This window comes from Acanthisitta chloris, unplaced genomic scaffold, assembly GCF_000695815.1.
Source record: "Acanthisitta chloris isolate BGI_N310 unplaced genomic scaffold, ASM69581v1 scaffold10204, whole genome shotgun sequence".
NCBI classification, from domain to species: Eukaryota; Metazoa; Chordata; class Aves; order Passeriformes; family Acanthisittidae; genus Acanthisitta; species Acanthisitta chloris.
Genome location: NW_008670979.1, coordinates 72,810 through 85,979, shown reverse-complemented (window position 1 = coordinate 85,979; position 13,170 = coordinate 72,810). Strand labels below are relative to the sequence as shown.

The 13,170-nt window shown below is 41.3% G+C and overlaps 1 protein-coding gene across 1 annotated transcript in view; it reads left to right on the top strand.

The window, feature by feature from the left end:
- Window positions 1-240: 240 nt before the first annotated feature.
- FBLN1 (fibulin 1) overlaps window positions 241-13,170 on the top strand; it is a 61,061-nt gene continuing 48,131 nt past the window's right edge. The window contains exons 1-2 of the mRNA XM_009073908.1: window positions 241-335; window positions 7,235-7,370. Of these exons, the coding sequence (XP_009072156.1) occupies window positions 7,236-7,370 (135 nt within the window). The 5' untranslated portion in view covers window positions 241-335; window position 7,235. The remainder of the gene's footprint in view (window positions 336-7,234; window positions 7,371-13,170) is intronic.

Below are 13,170 nucleotides of genomic sequence, written 5' to 3'. Positions count from 1 at the left end.
GGTTTGCTTCACCATGGAAGGAATGCCTCCAGCACCTGGGCTTATTGCAAGGTGCTAACAGGTGCTTTGTTTGCCCATGGCTGCCTTTTGTATGGGTGCCCTATCCTCTGTATAGGCTAGGGAGGGGGAAACAGACTGATTCGTGTGTGGTTGGGGTTTTTTAACTGGCAGGTGCAATACCATTTACTGTATTAAATATATTGCTCTGTTTTTCTTTCTTTTCTTCTTTCTGCAGATCTGTCAGTTGAAGAATGCTGTGACAAGGGTGTTGAATGGGCAAATAAAAACAGAATATGTGCTTCTCTGCCACTAATATCTGAGTCCAGAGAATGCAGGTACATATTTATGTATTGGATGTCAAAATGCAGTTTAGATTTTCATGTGAAGCAATAGGCATGGCAGGTATGAAAGCTGATTTAGAAGATGAAGCACCCAGCTCTTAAATTCAACATATTTAGCCTTGTGGAGTACTTCCTGAGTACCTACTTCTTGTCCATTAAGTCCTTTGAATTTTTGCTGTCAGTCTAGTGTGGACTCACCCAGCTCTAATCTGTCTGACATGTACTGTCTTCTACTCAGAGGTTTTCCCACCGTGCTCTGCTCACAAGGCTTGGGCTCTGCCTACAGTCAGGACATCTCAGTGTGCCACCACAAATGTCACAAAGCTGCTTCAGTTTATACCAGTTGTGAATCTGGCCAAATTCTTGGGCAAAAGTTTATCAAGAAACACAGCAGATCCTGCATGTGAATAATCCATGGTTTGAAGACATACACATATGTATGTAGCCATTGCCTTTTGTGGGGCCACACAGGTAACTGTCCTGCAGTTCTTAGTTGAATTGATGGGCTGGGGAAACTTAAAGGTCAAGTCAAGGCGATACCTGGTTACGTAGAATGTCCAGTTTCTGGAAGAAGCCTACAAGAAAGCACTACAAGAAAGATGGAGAGAGATTATTTGCATGGGCCTGGACTGACAGGACACAGGGGAATGGCTTCACACTGACAGAGAGTAGGTTTAGCCTAGGTATTTGGAAGAAATTCTTCCCTATGAGGGTGCTGAGGCACTGGCACAGGTTGCCCAGGGAAGCTGTGGCTGGTCCATACCTGAAAGTGTTCAAGGCCAAGTTGGATGGGACTTGGAGCAACCTGGTCTAGTGTGAGGTCTCCCCGCCCATGGCAGGGAATTGAAACTGGATGATCTTTAAGGTCCCTTCCAACCCAAACCAGTCTGAGATTCTTTGATTCTGTGACATGTATTTGGCCATAGAAAATAGTACCTTTTAGTTCATAAACAGATTTCTTAACTCTACTGACAATTGATAGGATACTAATTTCTCTTTGATGTTCTGCCAATGAAATAATGAAGGTAAAAATTAAAATGACTTAAGATTTTGGTTCTACTGCATCTCTTACATGGTTGTAGGATTTGTATTTTTTATGTCAAAGATAGTTTGTGTTATTTTTGCTGTCAAGTGCACTTCTTAAATTTAATTAGTGGAGCTAACAGTTTGTGACTGTGATTTGAGGGTCAGCTTCACAGAGGACTTTGCAGTTAAAACACTTTGCTCCACTCTATGCAAATGGATTGCAAAGTGATTTAACCTTGGTAATTGTAGAAGTGTTGGATTGATCTTTATTATGGAAAGAATGTGTCTTCCAGGCAAGTCTGTCCGTGTTTTCTGACTTGTGCATTTATGTTGGCATTAAAAGCAGTCTCTTACGCAGAAGAATTGACAGATAGGGCTTAAATGCCAATTTAGGAAATATTTGAAGAGTTATAAGAGTTACAGACAAAACAGAGGCAGAAAAACAGGAAACCAAGTTTATTGAACAATCTGGAAGTGAGAATCTTGATGATTTAATGATCATTTGATTAATGTGAGTTGCGATTCTGCTGTAAATGTAATTTATTCTTCTAAAGATTTCCATTTTAGAGACTCCCTAGGACTTCACAGGAACTGAAAAAAGCTTACTAATGCTTCATCTAGCTTTTGTGCATAACTGAGATGTAATTAAGAAAATTATGATAGTAAAATAAAAGGCACATATTCTGTGAGAGGTTTGAGCACTTACAAAACTCAGGGTTGATAAATACAGTGCAGTTGCATTTATTCATGACTACACAATAAATAAACATAGCTCCCCCTGAAGCTTGGCTTCACTCTAAAAATGACTGAGTAAAATTGGCACCCTGGAGTGCTTTCTTTAATGTCAATATTATTTTACTCCAGTTATGGCTGCAAACTGGCATGTCTATGAGAGGTACAGAAAAATCACTTTAGGATGCCACTTTCACTTTAGGATGCCATTTCAGACACAAAAGTAAGGGCCCAAATTCTGCTCCTAAATGCAAAAGGAACTTGCTTCCTATTTAGACACGTGAAGGTTTGATAAAGTTCCTGAAATAAAAGGGATTTTGTTATTTTGCAAGGACTGTGCAACACAGGACAGATTGGATAGCAGTACTTTACCCAACATACTTTAAAAGAATTTCCATGCTGGTTTTGAGTTATCTGCTTAGAATAGTAATAAAGGTATCTCAGATTCACTCCTTCCCTCACAGGAAGCTCACTGCTTGGGCCTTCTCTTGCTTGTGTGAGGAACCAGCTGACTTACTGAGTTAGAATACTAACCTAGGTATACTCCTATATATATATACTAGGTCCATACCCCTTGACCTTTTCCCAGGCATTTAAAACATTCATAGTAATCATAGAATCACAGAATGGTTTGGGTTGGAAAGGACCTTAGAGATCATCCAGTTCCACCCCCGTGCCATGGGTAGGGACACCTTCCACTAGCTCAGGTTGCTCTGAGCCCCGACCAGCCTGGCCTTGAACACTTCCAGGGATGGGACATCCTCAGCTTCTCTGGGCAACCTGTGCCAGTGCCTCAGCACCCTCACTCCATAGTAGAGAAGGAAAGGATTTCCACACAAGCACTGTCATTCGTATTTCTGCCATGCATCCTAGAAACCAGATGACAGTTCTGGGTTCCAGCACCATTTTAGGATCTTTCCCCCGAAGTCTCTTGTGGTTCCTGAGGGATTTGCCATCTGTGGAGTGTCACTTGCTGAGTGTGGTACAGTTGAAACTGTGAACACACTCACTTTCTTGCCCTACTCGAGGTGAGCCAGAGCCTGTCTGAAGTGTACGCAAGTTCCTATGATCCACCTGGTTATTCTTACTCAGTTGCATTTAAGCTGAAACAAGGCTCTGGGCTCAGTGCCTGCAATCCCTTACTGTGGTTGCTTTTGCCCCACACATGAGTTTATCTCATTGTATTATCACTCTGCACAATGACAGTATTTATTTCTGTGTCTTCATGACTCAGTAAATATGAGTGTAGGGTTTTAATGAGTAATCTCTTTGGCTGTCATAACAGCAGCTCCTTGCCCATTCATTCATTTTCTTGTGGTGTGGTTAAACTCACAGCAGCTGGAGAGAGCTGCCATTTAATCCTGGAACTCAACCTGCCCAATAAATCTTCTTCCTTTCAGAGTGAAGTTCCCCTGCCCAGAGCTCTTAGCAAGTGAACCTAATTCCCGTGCCAGAAGCAGTGTTTCTCCATATGGGAATTGCATGCCTTTAACACTGTGTAAAGTCTGTTTGGAGTTACACTGGGAATAACATTATTTATGATTAGTATTGCAAGAATGAAAACTGAAGAACCTAAGGGTGGAAGACACAGCTTGTTTTTGCAAAATAATTCTTTTTTAATATTTAGTCCAAGACCTTCCACAGTGCACAGGAACAGCATTGACATAGCTTGAAGTAAGTAGAAGGAGAGAGGCAGAGAGTAATGACATTAGGCTGACAAGAAAGACATTATTTTCAGAGCAAAGTTAAAATTTAATGCTTTTATGGAAAGAAATTAAATTTAAAATGGGTGATTATGATTTAGGAGTGCATCCTCTGGGAAGGGGAGTAATAAATGTGAAAAGATCATGGAGGTAAATGGACATGTAGATTTTCATCTGGAAATTAACTCCCTGAAAATCAGTAACACTGGGCAAATTTTAACAAAAAGTAAAATGAGAATATAAAACATGATTTCTTGATGATTATTAGATCAAATTGTCTCATAATGAAATAGCTTTAATTTTAGATCAACATCTGGAACAAAGAATAAGGATTTTTTAGATGTGTGAGGGCTCACTAGTGAGCCAGAAATAAAATTCATCTTTCAGAGATGCATGATTTTGCCTGAAATATCCTGAGTTATGAGGCCTCGTGTGCCTAGAGACTCAGTATTTTGTGTTTTAAGATTTCAGCCATAGTGTGAATACCTGTTTATTTTCAATAAAGTTCTGCTGCACTGGTTTTACTCAAGGTTAGAATAAGGCAGGTAAGGAAAAAGCAGCCTCTGTTTTTTTGAAGTATTAGGAGTCATTAAAAACCCACAAGCATGGGAAAGTACTACTCTACTTTCTCTGTTTTTAGAGACCAATATTGTAAGCTGTTCATAGACAGTTAATAGTGCACAGGAAGACCTGGAAGGTTTAACACCAAGAGACAAATTTAGATGTCCTGTTAGCCAGGAGAGATGGCTAACTTCACCTGGTGGTAGCTAACAAGGCTCCTTCACCTTGCTGGGAAGTAGAAAGTGGACAGGTATTAGATGAGGCTGTAAGCCAGGGACACACACGTGACTTAGCAAAGACAGGGACAGACACTCTTCATGTCACACACACTGGGCTCTGCAGAGCTGGCCAAGGTGTGCTCTGGTGACAGCAGCACCTGGGCTGGTGTGCACAGGGAAAAGGAAGACCAGTGATGTGCAGATCTTTCTAGCATTTTTCTCTGCCATCTCTCAGGGATTTCTGCCTCTGTTACTGCCACACAATTGTTTACAGTCTCAGGCAATACTTGTGACCAGCGCAATGTCGCTGTAGGGTTTGGGCAATGAGTGTGATTTTATTGTTGTTGTTCTGAGAATGAACGAATGGTATTTTAATCTAGTATTCAATTGATGTTTGATTCCTTGTTACAGTTGGGGTGGGCCACATGACTTAAGAATACAGCTGTGGGAAACATTTGAAGAAATTTTTTTGTTTTTGTTGAAATTGCCAATTTGTCAGAGATTTCAAAGAGATGACTAGGGTTTGGAAAAAGAAAGCCACACCAGGAATCAAACAGTTCTACTGAGAGTCTGCTGTTGTTTGTTTATTTGTTTGCTTCTCTGTGGCTAACATATCTAGCTCCTCAACACAACTGGGAGGGCTAAAAGAGCTGGAAAGTCAGCTCCCACACTCTTGGGCTTGAAGTTCAGGTTTTAGAGGCTTCCAAAGCCCTGTCAGACCACCCCAGAGCTGGGCAGGGAATGGAAATTTCTGCTTCAGAGGGAATTTCAGCAACAAAAAACTACATATTCTTCCAAACTGGAACTAAATCAAATATCAAAAACTTCAAATATTCTGCCAAGTAAAGTTACTGTCCTGGGCTTAACTTCTTGCTATCACTTTAGTCTATTTTTGAGTAATTTGTTCATGAACTTATCCTGGTTTTTGTTCCTATGCATTGAAATCCCATAGCTGTTATTGTCCAAGTGAGAAATGCACAGTCAGACCATTACTAATCACAGAATTGTAGGATCATAGAATGGTTTGGGTTGGAAGGGACTCGTGCAATCCAATAAACAGTAATTGGGAATCTTTGGGAATGTAGCTTGACAGCCTGGCCTCATCCATGTGCACAGAGATGCATAATCTGAGTGCAGCACCCACATACCCCCTGCTTTTAATGGCCTGGCCTCAGAGCTGAGAGAGTCCCTCACACTGCCTGGGAGCTGACAGCTCATCCTATGGCCATGGAGAGCAGGAGAGCTCCTCCAGAGGGAATGCATGGGCATCCACTTATCTCAGGTGAACAGGAGAAGCCTGCTGTTCAGTGCTGCAAGTAACCCACCCCTCTTACTTATACTAACAAAATTTCCAGCAGTGTAAATGAAAGATTTTTAGCAGTAAAGGGTATTGGATTGCTGCATATCTTTACATAATTTTATGTGTTTCTAGTTAACCCTCAAAAAAATTTATTCATCTGTTCAAATAGCTGGAGTTAAGGAAGGAAAAAAAGGTGAATGCCCTTAACAGCAGAGAAAATGTGTTCAATGTTGTTGGTCTGTAAGGTATACAAGATGGGTATAATAGTGCATTTATAGGGATTTTCTCTTACAGAGCTCTAGGGTATCTTTTAGGTGCTTCTGCTGTACTATAAATAGAATTTATCAGCTTGGATTAGCTTTGGGATAGTTTCTTTTCCCCCAAGCAACTTGGGTAACATTTATCCTTAGCAAAATTGGGTTACCACAAAACACATGCATGTGCTAAGATCCTTGTACGTGTAATCTAATTTGTTATTCTTTAATTTTTTTCGCTGTTTCCCAGTGTCTGTAGCAGTGGAAGAGTTTTACCCACAAACTTCACCCACAAAGCTGCCCAACAAAGCAGAGTTACACATAAAACCCATCCTTCGCTGGGCTTTGCATTCAGGTGGCAGTAGCAACAGGAGTGGAGGAGTTTAAAGCCTCCTCACACTGATTTTTTTTTTTTTTCCCACAGGAAGGAGTTTCCAATTTTTTCACTGACACTGAGATAAAACAGTATGATTTTATGAGCACTGGACCTTACAAAGCTGAGTTTCCTGCACATTTTCATCCTGTCTCCTCTGCACATCTCCCTGCCCTGTAATACTCTTCCTTCTCTAGTCTGTCTCAGCCCCTTGTCTGCAATACACTGTTTCTCACTGTTACTTCCCTTGGTATCTTCATTTCTCCCCATTATCTCTGATTGTCTCAAAGAGCAATGCTCTGATCTTCCTTCAACATGCTGTACCTATTGGTTTGGGGCAGCAGGTGCCTAGGGTAGACTAGCTATGGGATTGCATGCTCTCGCCATATCCAGGGCCCAACTTCTCCCTTCCATCAGTCTCAGCCACTAGTTGTCACAAACCATGCAAGAATGTGAGTCCTGGAGACCTTAAGCCCTGTGGCAGGTGTGGTTGAAGTTACTCACTTGCTTAAAAGAGTTGTTAGGACAGACTGCAAGGCAGACAGGCAATTAAACATGTCACCTAGGCATTCTGTCTACTCCTGGAGAATATCTTTGTGTTGTAACTGTGTTCCCACAGGAGCCTCTTCCTATGTCAGTAGTGCAAGTGCTAATTGTCAGAACTTGCATTATCTGTTCTTGACCCATGTCTGACGTTGTTTCCCCTTGTTCCCGTGCTCTTTTCAGCATGACTCAGGTGCAGTGCTGCCGCAACCAGCTGGAGAAGCAATCCTGCTCCGACGGCGTCGAGTTTGCCAATGTGCGTGAGGAGTGTGACTCACATAGTGGTGAAAATTCCACCTGTGAAGCTGAATACTTCAAGGTGAGACATCACAGTTACTCCTGTTGATCATTAAGAAATGGTATAAGCCATATTAAGGGTTGACCCTTAAGGTCACCAGACTTGATTTGATACACATGAATGTTTTTTTCCCACCTGCACCTCATGTCTCTGTTAAGGTTGTCTGCTTTGTGCTTCTCTCTGAGAAGCAGTTTCTCATTGAGTGAAGTATGCTGTCACATTGCATTTCAGCAGAGGCAGAGGGTAGAATGCAAAAGGGTTGAAAGTCTTGAATGGGTAATTGTCCAGGAAACTACTTTTGCATGACGAGAAAGACATCAATGCTGTAGGGAGGGATGGGTGAGGAACTCAGACACATTTCAGACTTTAGCTTTCATTCAAGCTTCACAGCCTGAGGTCAGACTCAGTGGTTTTCAATACTGGTGGTCCAAAGGGGTAGGACTAAAGTTAATCCTCTCAGGGTACTTACAATTCCAGCTTGTGTACATGTCCTAAGCTAACGTGACTATGATTTACGACTCAATGGAGACATCCTTAAGCCTGTGATACCAGCATTAGATACTCGAATAAAAATGCCTACTGTTGGCATCTTCAGTTAATTTGAGCCCTGCTCTCCACCTTTATTATTGTCTTTGTCCCTCATTACTTGAAAGGGATCATAGTCATACCTCTTTGCAGAGTGGTTTTGGAGGAAAGTTCCACCAGTAAGATCATGACCTTGACCATGACCCAGCTGTGAATGGCTTTAGTCTTGTTACAGATTTCTTTCAGTGGGGATAAAATTAGATGTTAGTTATATTAATTCTTCCCACTGCTCAAAGATGCTGAATGGTTCATTCAGCTAAAATAAATAAATCTACTATATAGAGGATGGCAGACAATGCCTGACTCACAGGTTTCATGTTTGTCGAAATGCTTGGCTTGGTCATGCTTCTGGCAGTGGGATGCCACTGATGCCAGAGCTGGGAAGTAATCCAGATTCTCTCTGTGAGCAGAAGAAAGGTGACACCTGCTGATGAGGCTGACGTCATTGGCCTCTCACAATCTGTCTGCATGTGCAGTGTGATCTTGTCCCTCAGTGGATTGTGTCTCCCAGAGGGGACATGCATCACCTGTTGACTGTGTCCAGGGAATGCCTGCTCCTGGCACAGGGATTCCTGTGTGCAGCCCTTACTGCTAGGAAGCCTGTCCTGTCCCCCAACCTGAATGTGGCATGAAAGTGTATTTCACCCTCTGTGTGAACACTTTGAAGGGCTGTGAACAGCTGAATGAGGACTCTGATGGTGAGGACTCTGCAGATGCAAGTGCTTGTTACCAGAGACAGGCTTTAAGAAGCAGCACTATGTTAAACACATGCCATGGTACAACTCTAAACTGGAGTGCAGCTGTTCAAGGAATCTCACTTTCCCACAAATTGCCTGATGTTTCCCTATGTGGACTTATCAGCCTGAGGAAGAAGAGTTAATGGCAGTGTTTTTGAAGTGGCTAGACTGCTTTAAAGATGGTTTTGGTGGTGACAGCTTTATTATTAAACAAAATGGACTGGGCCTAGATCTCTGGCCCTGAGAGTAAATGTCTCAGCACAGCTGTCACGTAGCTGACATCCTTCCCCTGCAGCACACAGTGCAGAAGGCTGTTGGCAGCACTCGCTGGCTTGTGCGACCCCAAAATGTGCTTCAGCATTGTCAGAGGGGGGTGTTAGTTGCCATTAGAGCTTGCTGATGTTTAAACATTACAGATGATTGTGGGACAATGCCTGAGCCCATGTTCTGTCCCTGTTTAATTTACTGGTATAAACATAGAGCTAATTAATCTTTGTGAGCCACATTTTGCCCTCCCACACCCTAACAGGAATATCCTACACTTAACCATTTCACTGGGGTAGCTGTAGGAGTATCTTTGAAGGTGATTTCTTTGATCCATGGTGGACATAAGATGTCTTATGATCTAGTATCAGTGAACAATTCATCACTTCTTTTATTGAATATGTTTTGAATCTGATGACCTTGAGACATACAATGTCTGGCAGTTGTGCCTTGCTGTGGTAAACAAGCTTTTTACACTCAGAACAAGCCTGTCTCACATGGGCTTGCATCTCATTTTGCCTGAGCCAGTCCATTTTTATTTAGCTTAGCATAGAAAATCTTTTGGATCTTCTTTGTCTCTTTCAAGGAAGCAGAAAGAATGATACAGTAATTCAATTAGTAGGATTAATCGCAGCACTTTGCAGCAAATGAAGCAACTAATCTTTCCTTTGAATCCAAAACTTGTGATTGGAAAGAAGATAAAAAGACTATATTTTGAAAACACTTGACTCAGCTTTTACACTTAAAGGCAGTAGGCATAGCTAATGGTGGGCAGAATGTTGTTTGGAAGCACAGCTTTTCTTGCCTTGAAAGAAAAGCATGCAAAATTAATAATTAATCTTTACAATCTCCATCAAAATACAGCAATCAATTTCCACATTCGTTATTGGTACTGGAGCAGAAATGATTTTTTTGCCACAACAGCCCTGCAGAAAGCAGTGAAGCTTCTAGAAGACTGAACACCTTTAAGGTGCTTGGGCATGTGCCCCAAAATTTGTCATAGGTACTTTTCAAAGATCAAGGAATATCCTTATCTTGCAAGATTTGTTAAGGACACTTTGGTTGTGTGTATTAGGTAAGCACAAAAATTTTATTGCTTTGAACTATTGAACATATTTTTAATTTTTGTTCAGCTCTTCAAAAGTTCTGAAAAATTCCACCGAGTTATTTGTGGGGTTTCAGTCTTTTTTGTAGCATCTACTGGTTATAACGTCTGTATTTTAGCAAGGGAGAGACCTCTTGTGGACAGATACCAAAGGCAGTGTTAGTGCAGGATTCACCTTTCCAGAGCTGCCGATTTAAATGGGAGCAGAAATACTAAGAACTATGGTAAACTTTCACTGATCAAAGGAATTTCAGGTGCTTCCTTATAACATATAAATTAATCTTAAAATTTCTCACATGTAACTTTGTTCCTTGACTCCTTCCAGCTTTATGCCTTTCTCTGAGAAGGCAGTCAAGGGATCATAGGACTTCAGGTGGGACACAGCTGTCTATCCAAACACAAAAATCAAGGCGTGAGGTTTTGCTTATAACAGGGGGGAAACAACTTTGGGCTTATTATTGGGATCACTTAAGAAGCAGAGGCTTACAGGCAGTGAAAGGTGTAATAACCACTTGATGGTTAGTTTGTACCATCCATGAAGGCAGTGATGGTTCATTCTAGGATGAATGGTCATCACAACATGCCCCTGGGCAGTGGGAGGACTGAAAATGTCTGCAACCACCTCAAGAACTGAACTAATACGGAGGTTTGGCTGCAGTCTTGACTAAAGGATCAAAGGCTTTCAGAACAGACTAACAACCCTGAGAAAATCAAGTGTGAACAAGGAAACATTGCAGTCAGTCTTGCTGGGATAGTGGTAGTAGCAGTGAGATGCTGCTTTGTGTCGTGGAATACCAGAGCGCTCCGTGAACATAAGTTAAGCTCTCCTCATTGCTGCTATGTTATTGCCATTCCACAGTGGGAGAACTGAAAGAAAAGGTGACTTTCAAGTGTACAGGTGAAATATGTGGAGACATATGCAGGTCTGCAGAGTCCTGGGTGTGCTTTTCATCAGCTTCTCCATCTTCTTTCATTAGTCGGTGGTGTTGGTCTTTAGGATTGACAGTGCAGGGTCTTTTAATGTCAGTAGTAAAACCCAGTTACCATAAACATCAGTTAAGAAAACATTTGACACTTTCCATCTCTGGGTCATTTTGGCTGTGGTATAACAACATAAATTATTATCAAGATGTTAAATCAAGATGCATCATGCACAGAATAAATAGAGGTTGGAACAAATGGCTCAGTGCACACAATTATGTTAATTGAAGATACAGTGTCTGACAGACGTTGCAGGACTCAGCAAGCTCTTTACTTGAAGTTTCACATCAGCTGGAGACAGAGGTCTTTCAAGTGGTAGCTCAGCCTAACAGAAATGAACATAAGATTATTCAGCACTTCCAGAATGGCAAGATTAATGATCACTCTTAAAAAAAACTCCAGGGAAACTCTATAACTCTCAATTTGAGCATTGTATGACAAGACAAAGTAGCAGACTGAGTCAATTGATATGCCTAACAGCAGAAGCTAGTGAGGATATCCAGAAGTATATAATGTCAAAATTTGTCAAGTCATCAGCTGTATTCAATAACTTAAATAAGATTTGGTTATCAAAAGTACACAAACTGAAGTCAAACAATGAATATTCAGCTCACTTTTCATTTTTGCCTTCTAATTTATGGTTGTGAAAATTGAAAATCTAACCAAATTATAGTCAGATGTTAAAGACTTGGAGAAGGATGCCTCAGGGAATTGCTTGATGTGTTAGAATAAATATTGAGAAATGTTGCAATTCTTGGAATAGATCATCAAGTACTTCCTTCTAAAGTCATCCAGAAAAGCCAGAAAACATGGCATTATCCCAGACATAATAGTGATGAAACTGGAGTGTCTGCCACTGGGTGGAAGTATTTGAAGAAACAAGTAAAAAAAGTGGGTAATGAGGAACCATCTCAGCAAACAATAGTTAAAAAGCGAAAGCATGTGCCTTAGAGATACAGAGGGCATAAAAACAACACCCCAGCACTGGCTAGGAGGGAAGAGTTCCAGCCCTACAACAATCTGCAGCAGGGAAAGGCTTCAGCTGTGTATTTAATGACTTTGTGCAAAATGGATACCTGAGGATCCTGTTATTATCTTACTTTCACACTACTCTGGGTTTTAAAAGAGCCTTTCTGTTCAATACAGGGTGAGAAAAGTAAATAACACCTTATAAGGGAAACTTAGAATATAGGCAAGGGGTAGTCACCTCTGAGTGATGAAAGACATTTAGTAGTTGCCTTCTTTTCAATAGGTGTGGTGCCTAAAGCATAGAAATTTAGTTGGATGTTCAGTTATTTTATATTCCCTCTGCTCTGTTTAATGGCACAGACTATTTTCTTCAAGCAAAGTAGAGTCAGGAAGAATCACAAAATCAATAATAAAAGCTTAAGTCTGCTTTTACTTAACAGTAGCAATTGGCAGACACCAGTTCCAGAGAACCAAACACCTTTGCTGGTTTCTAACAGTGAAGAAGAAAACTGAATAAATCAGCAGTTTCTTCTCAATTTAAAATAAAAGGAAACCTCCATGGGATTAACTTGTCCTGTGCTCACTTCGGTGGTATATTCTAGGGCTGTCGTTCAGCCAGGTCTGGAAGAGGCAGATCATGCTTCATTGCTGGAAACCATGTCAGAACTGTGATGCTTTTAAATAATGTTTGACCATGCTTTTAGAGCAAAATAGCTTCTCTTTATGACCTGTTAGCACTAACCTTGGACAAATCATGTTTGTTCATTCAGGGAGGATTTTTTTTTGCCAGGAAGTTGAGTAGGCAGCTGAGCTCTAAATTAACTCATGCACTTCACTGGTCGTGTCCCGTTTTAATTGAACTGGGCACAAATGGTAAGCAGAGGTGTGAAGAATTCCCTCTGTTTGCTGATGTTTGAATCAGGGCTGTGCAGGCAGGGAGCAATGAAATTCCATATACATTTCTACGTGGAGTACTGCATACTGTTCTGGTGCCCTCATCATAACAAAGACATGAAACTGCTGTAGCAAGTCCAGAGGAGGCCACAAAGTTGATAAGAGGACTGAAGCACCTACCCTACAAAGACAGGCTGCGGAAGCTGGGGCTGTTCAGCCTGAAGAAGAGAAGATTGTGTGGGGATCTCATAGCAACCTGCCAGTATCTGAAGAGGCTATGGAGGAG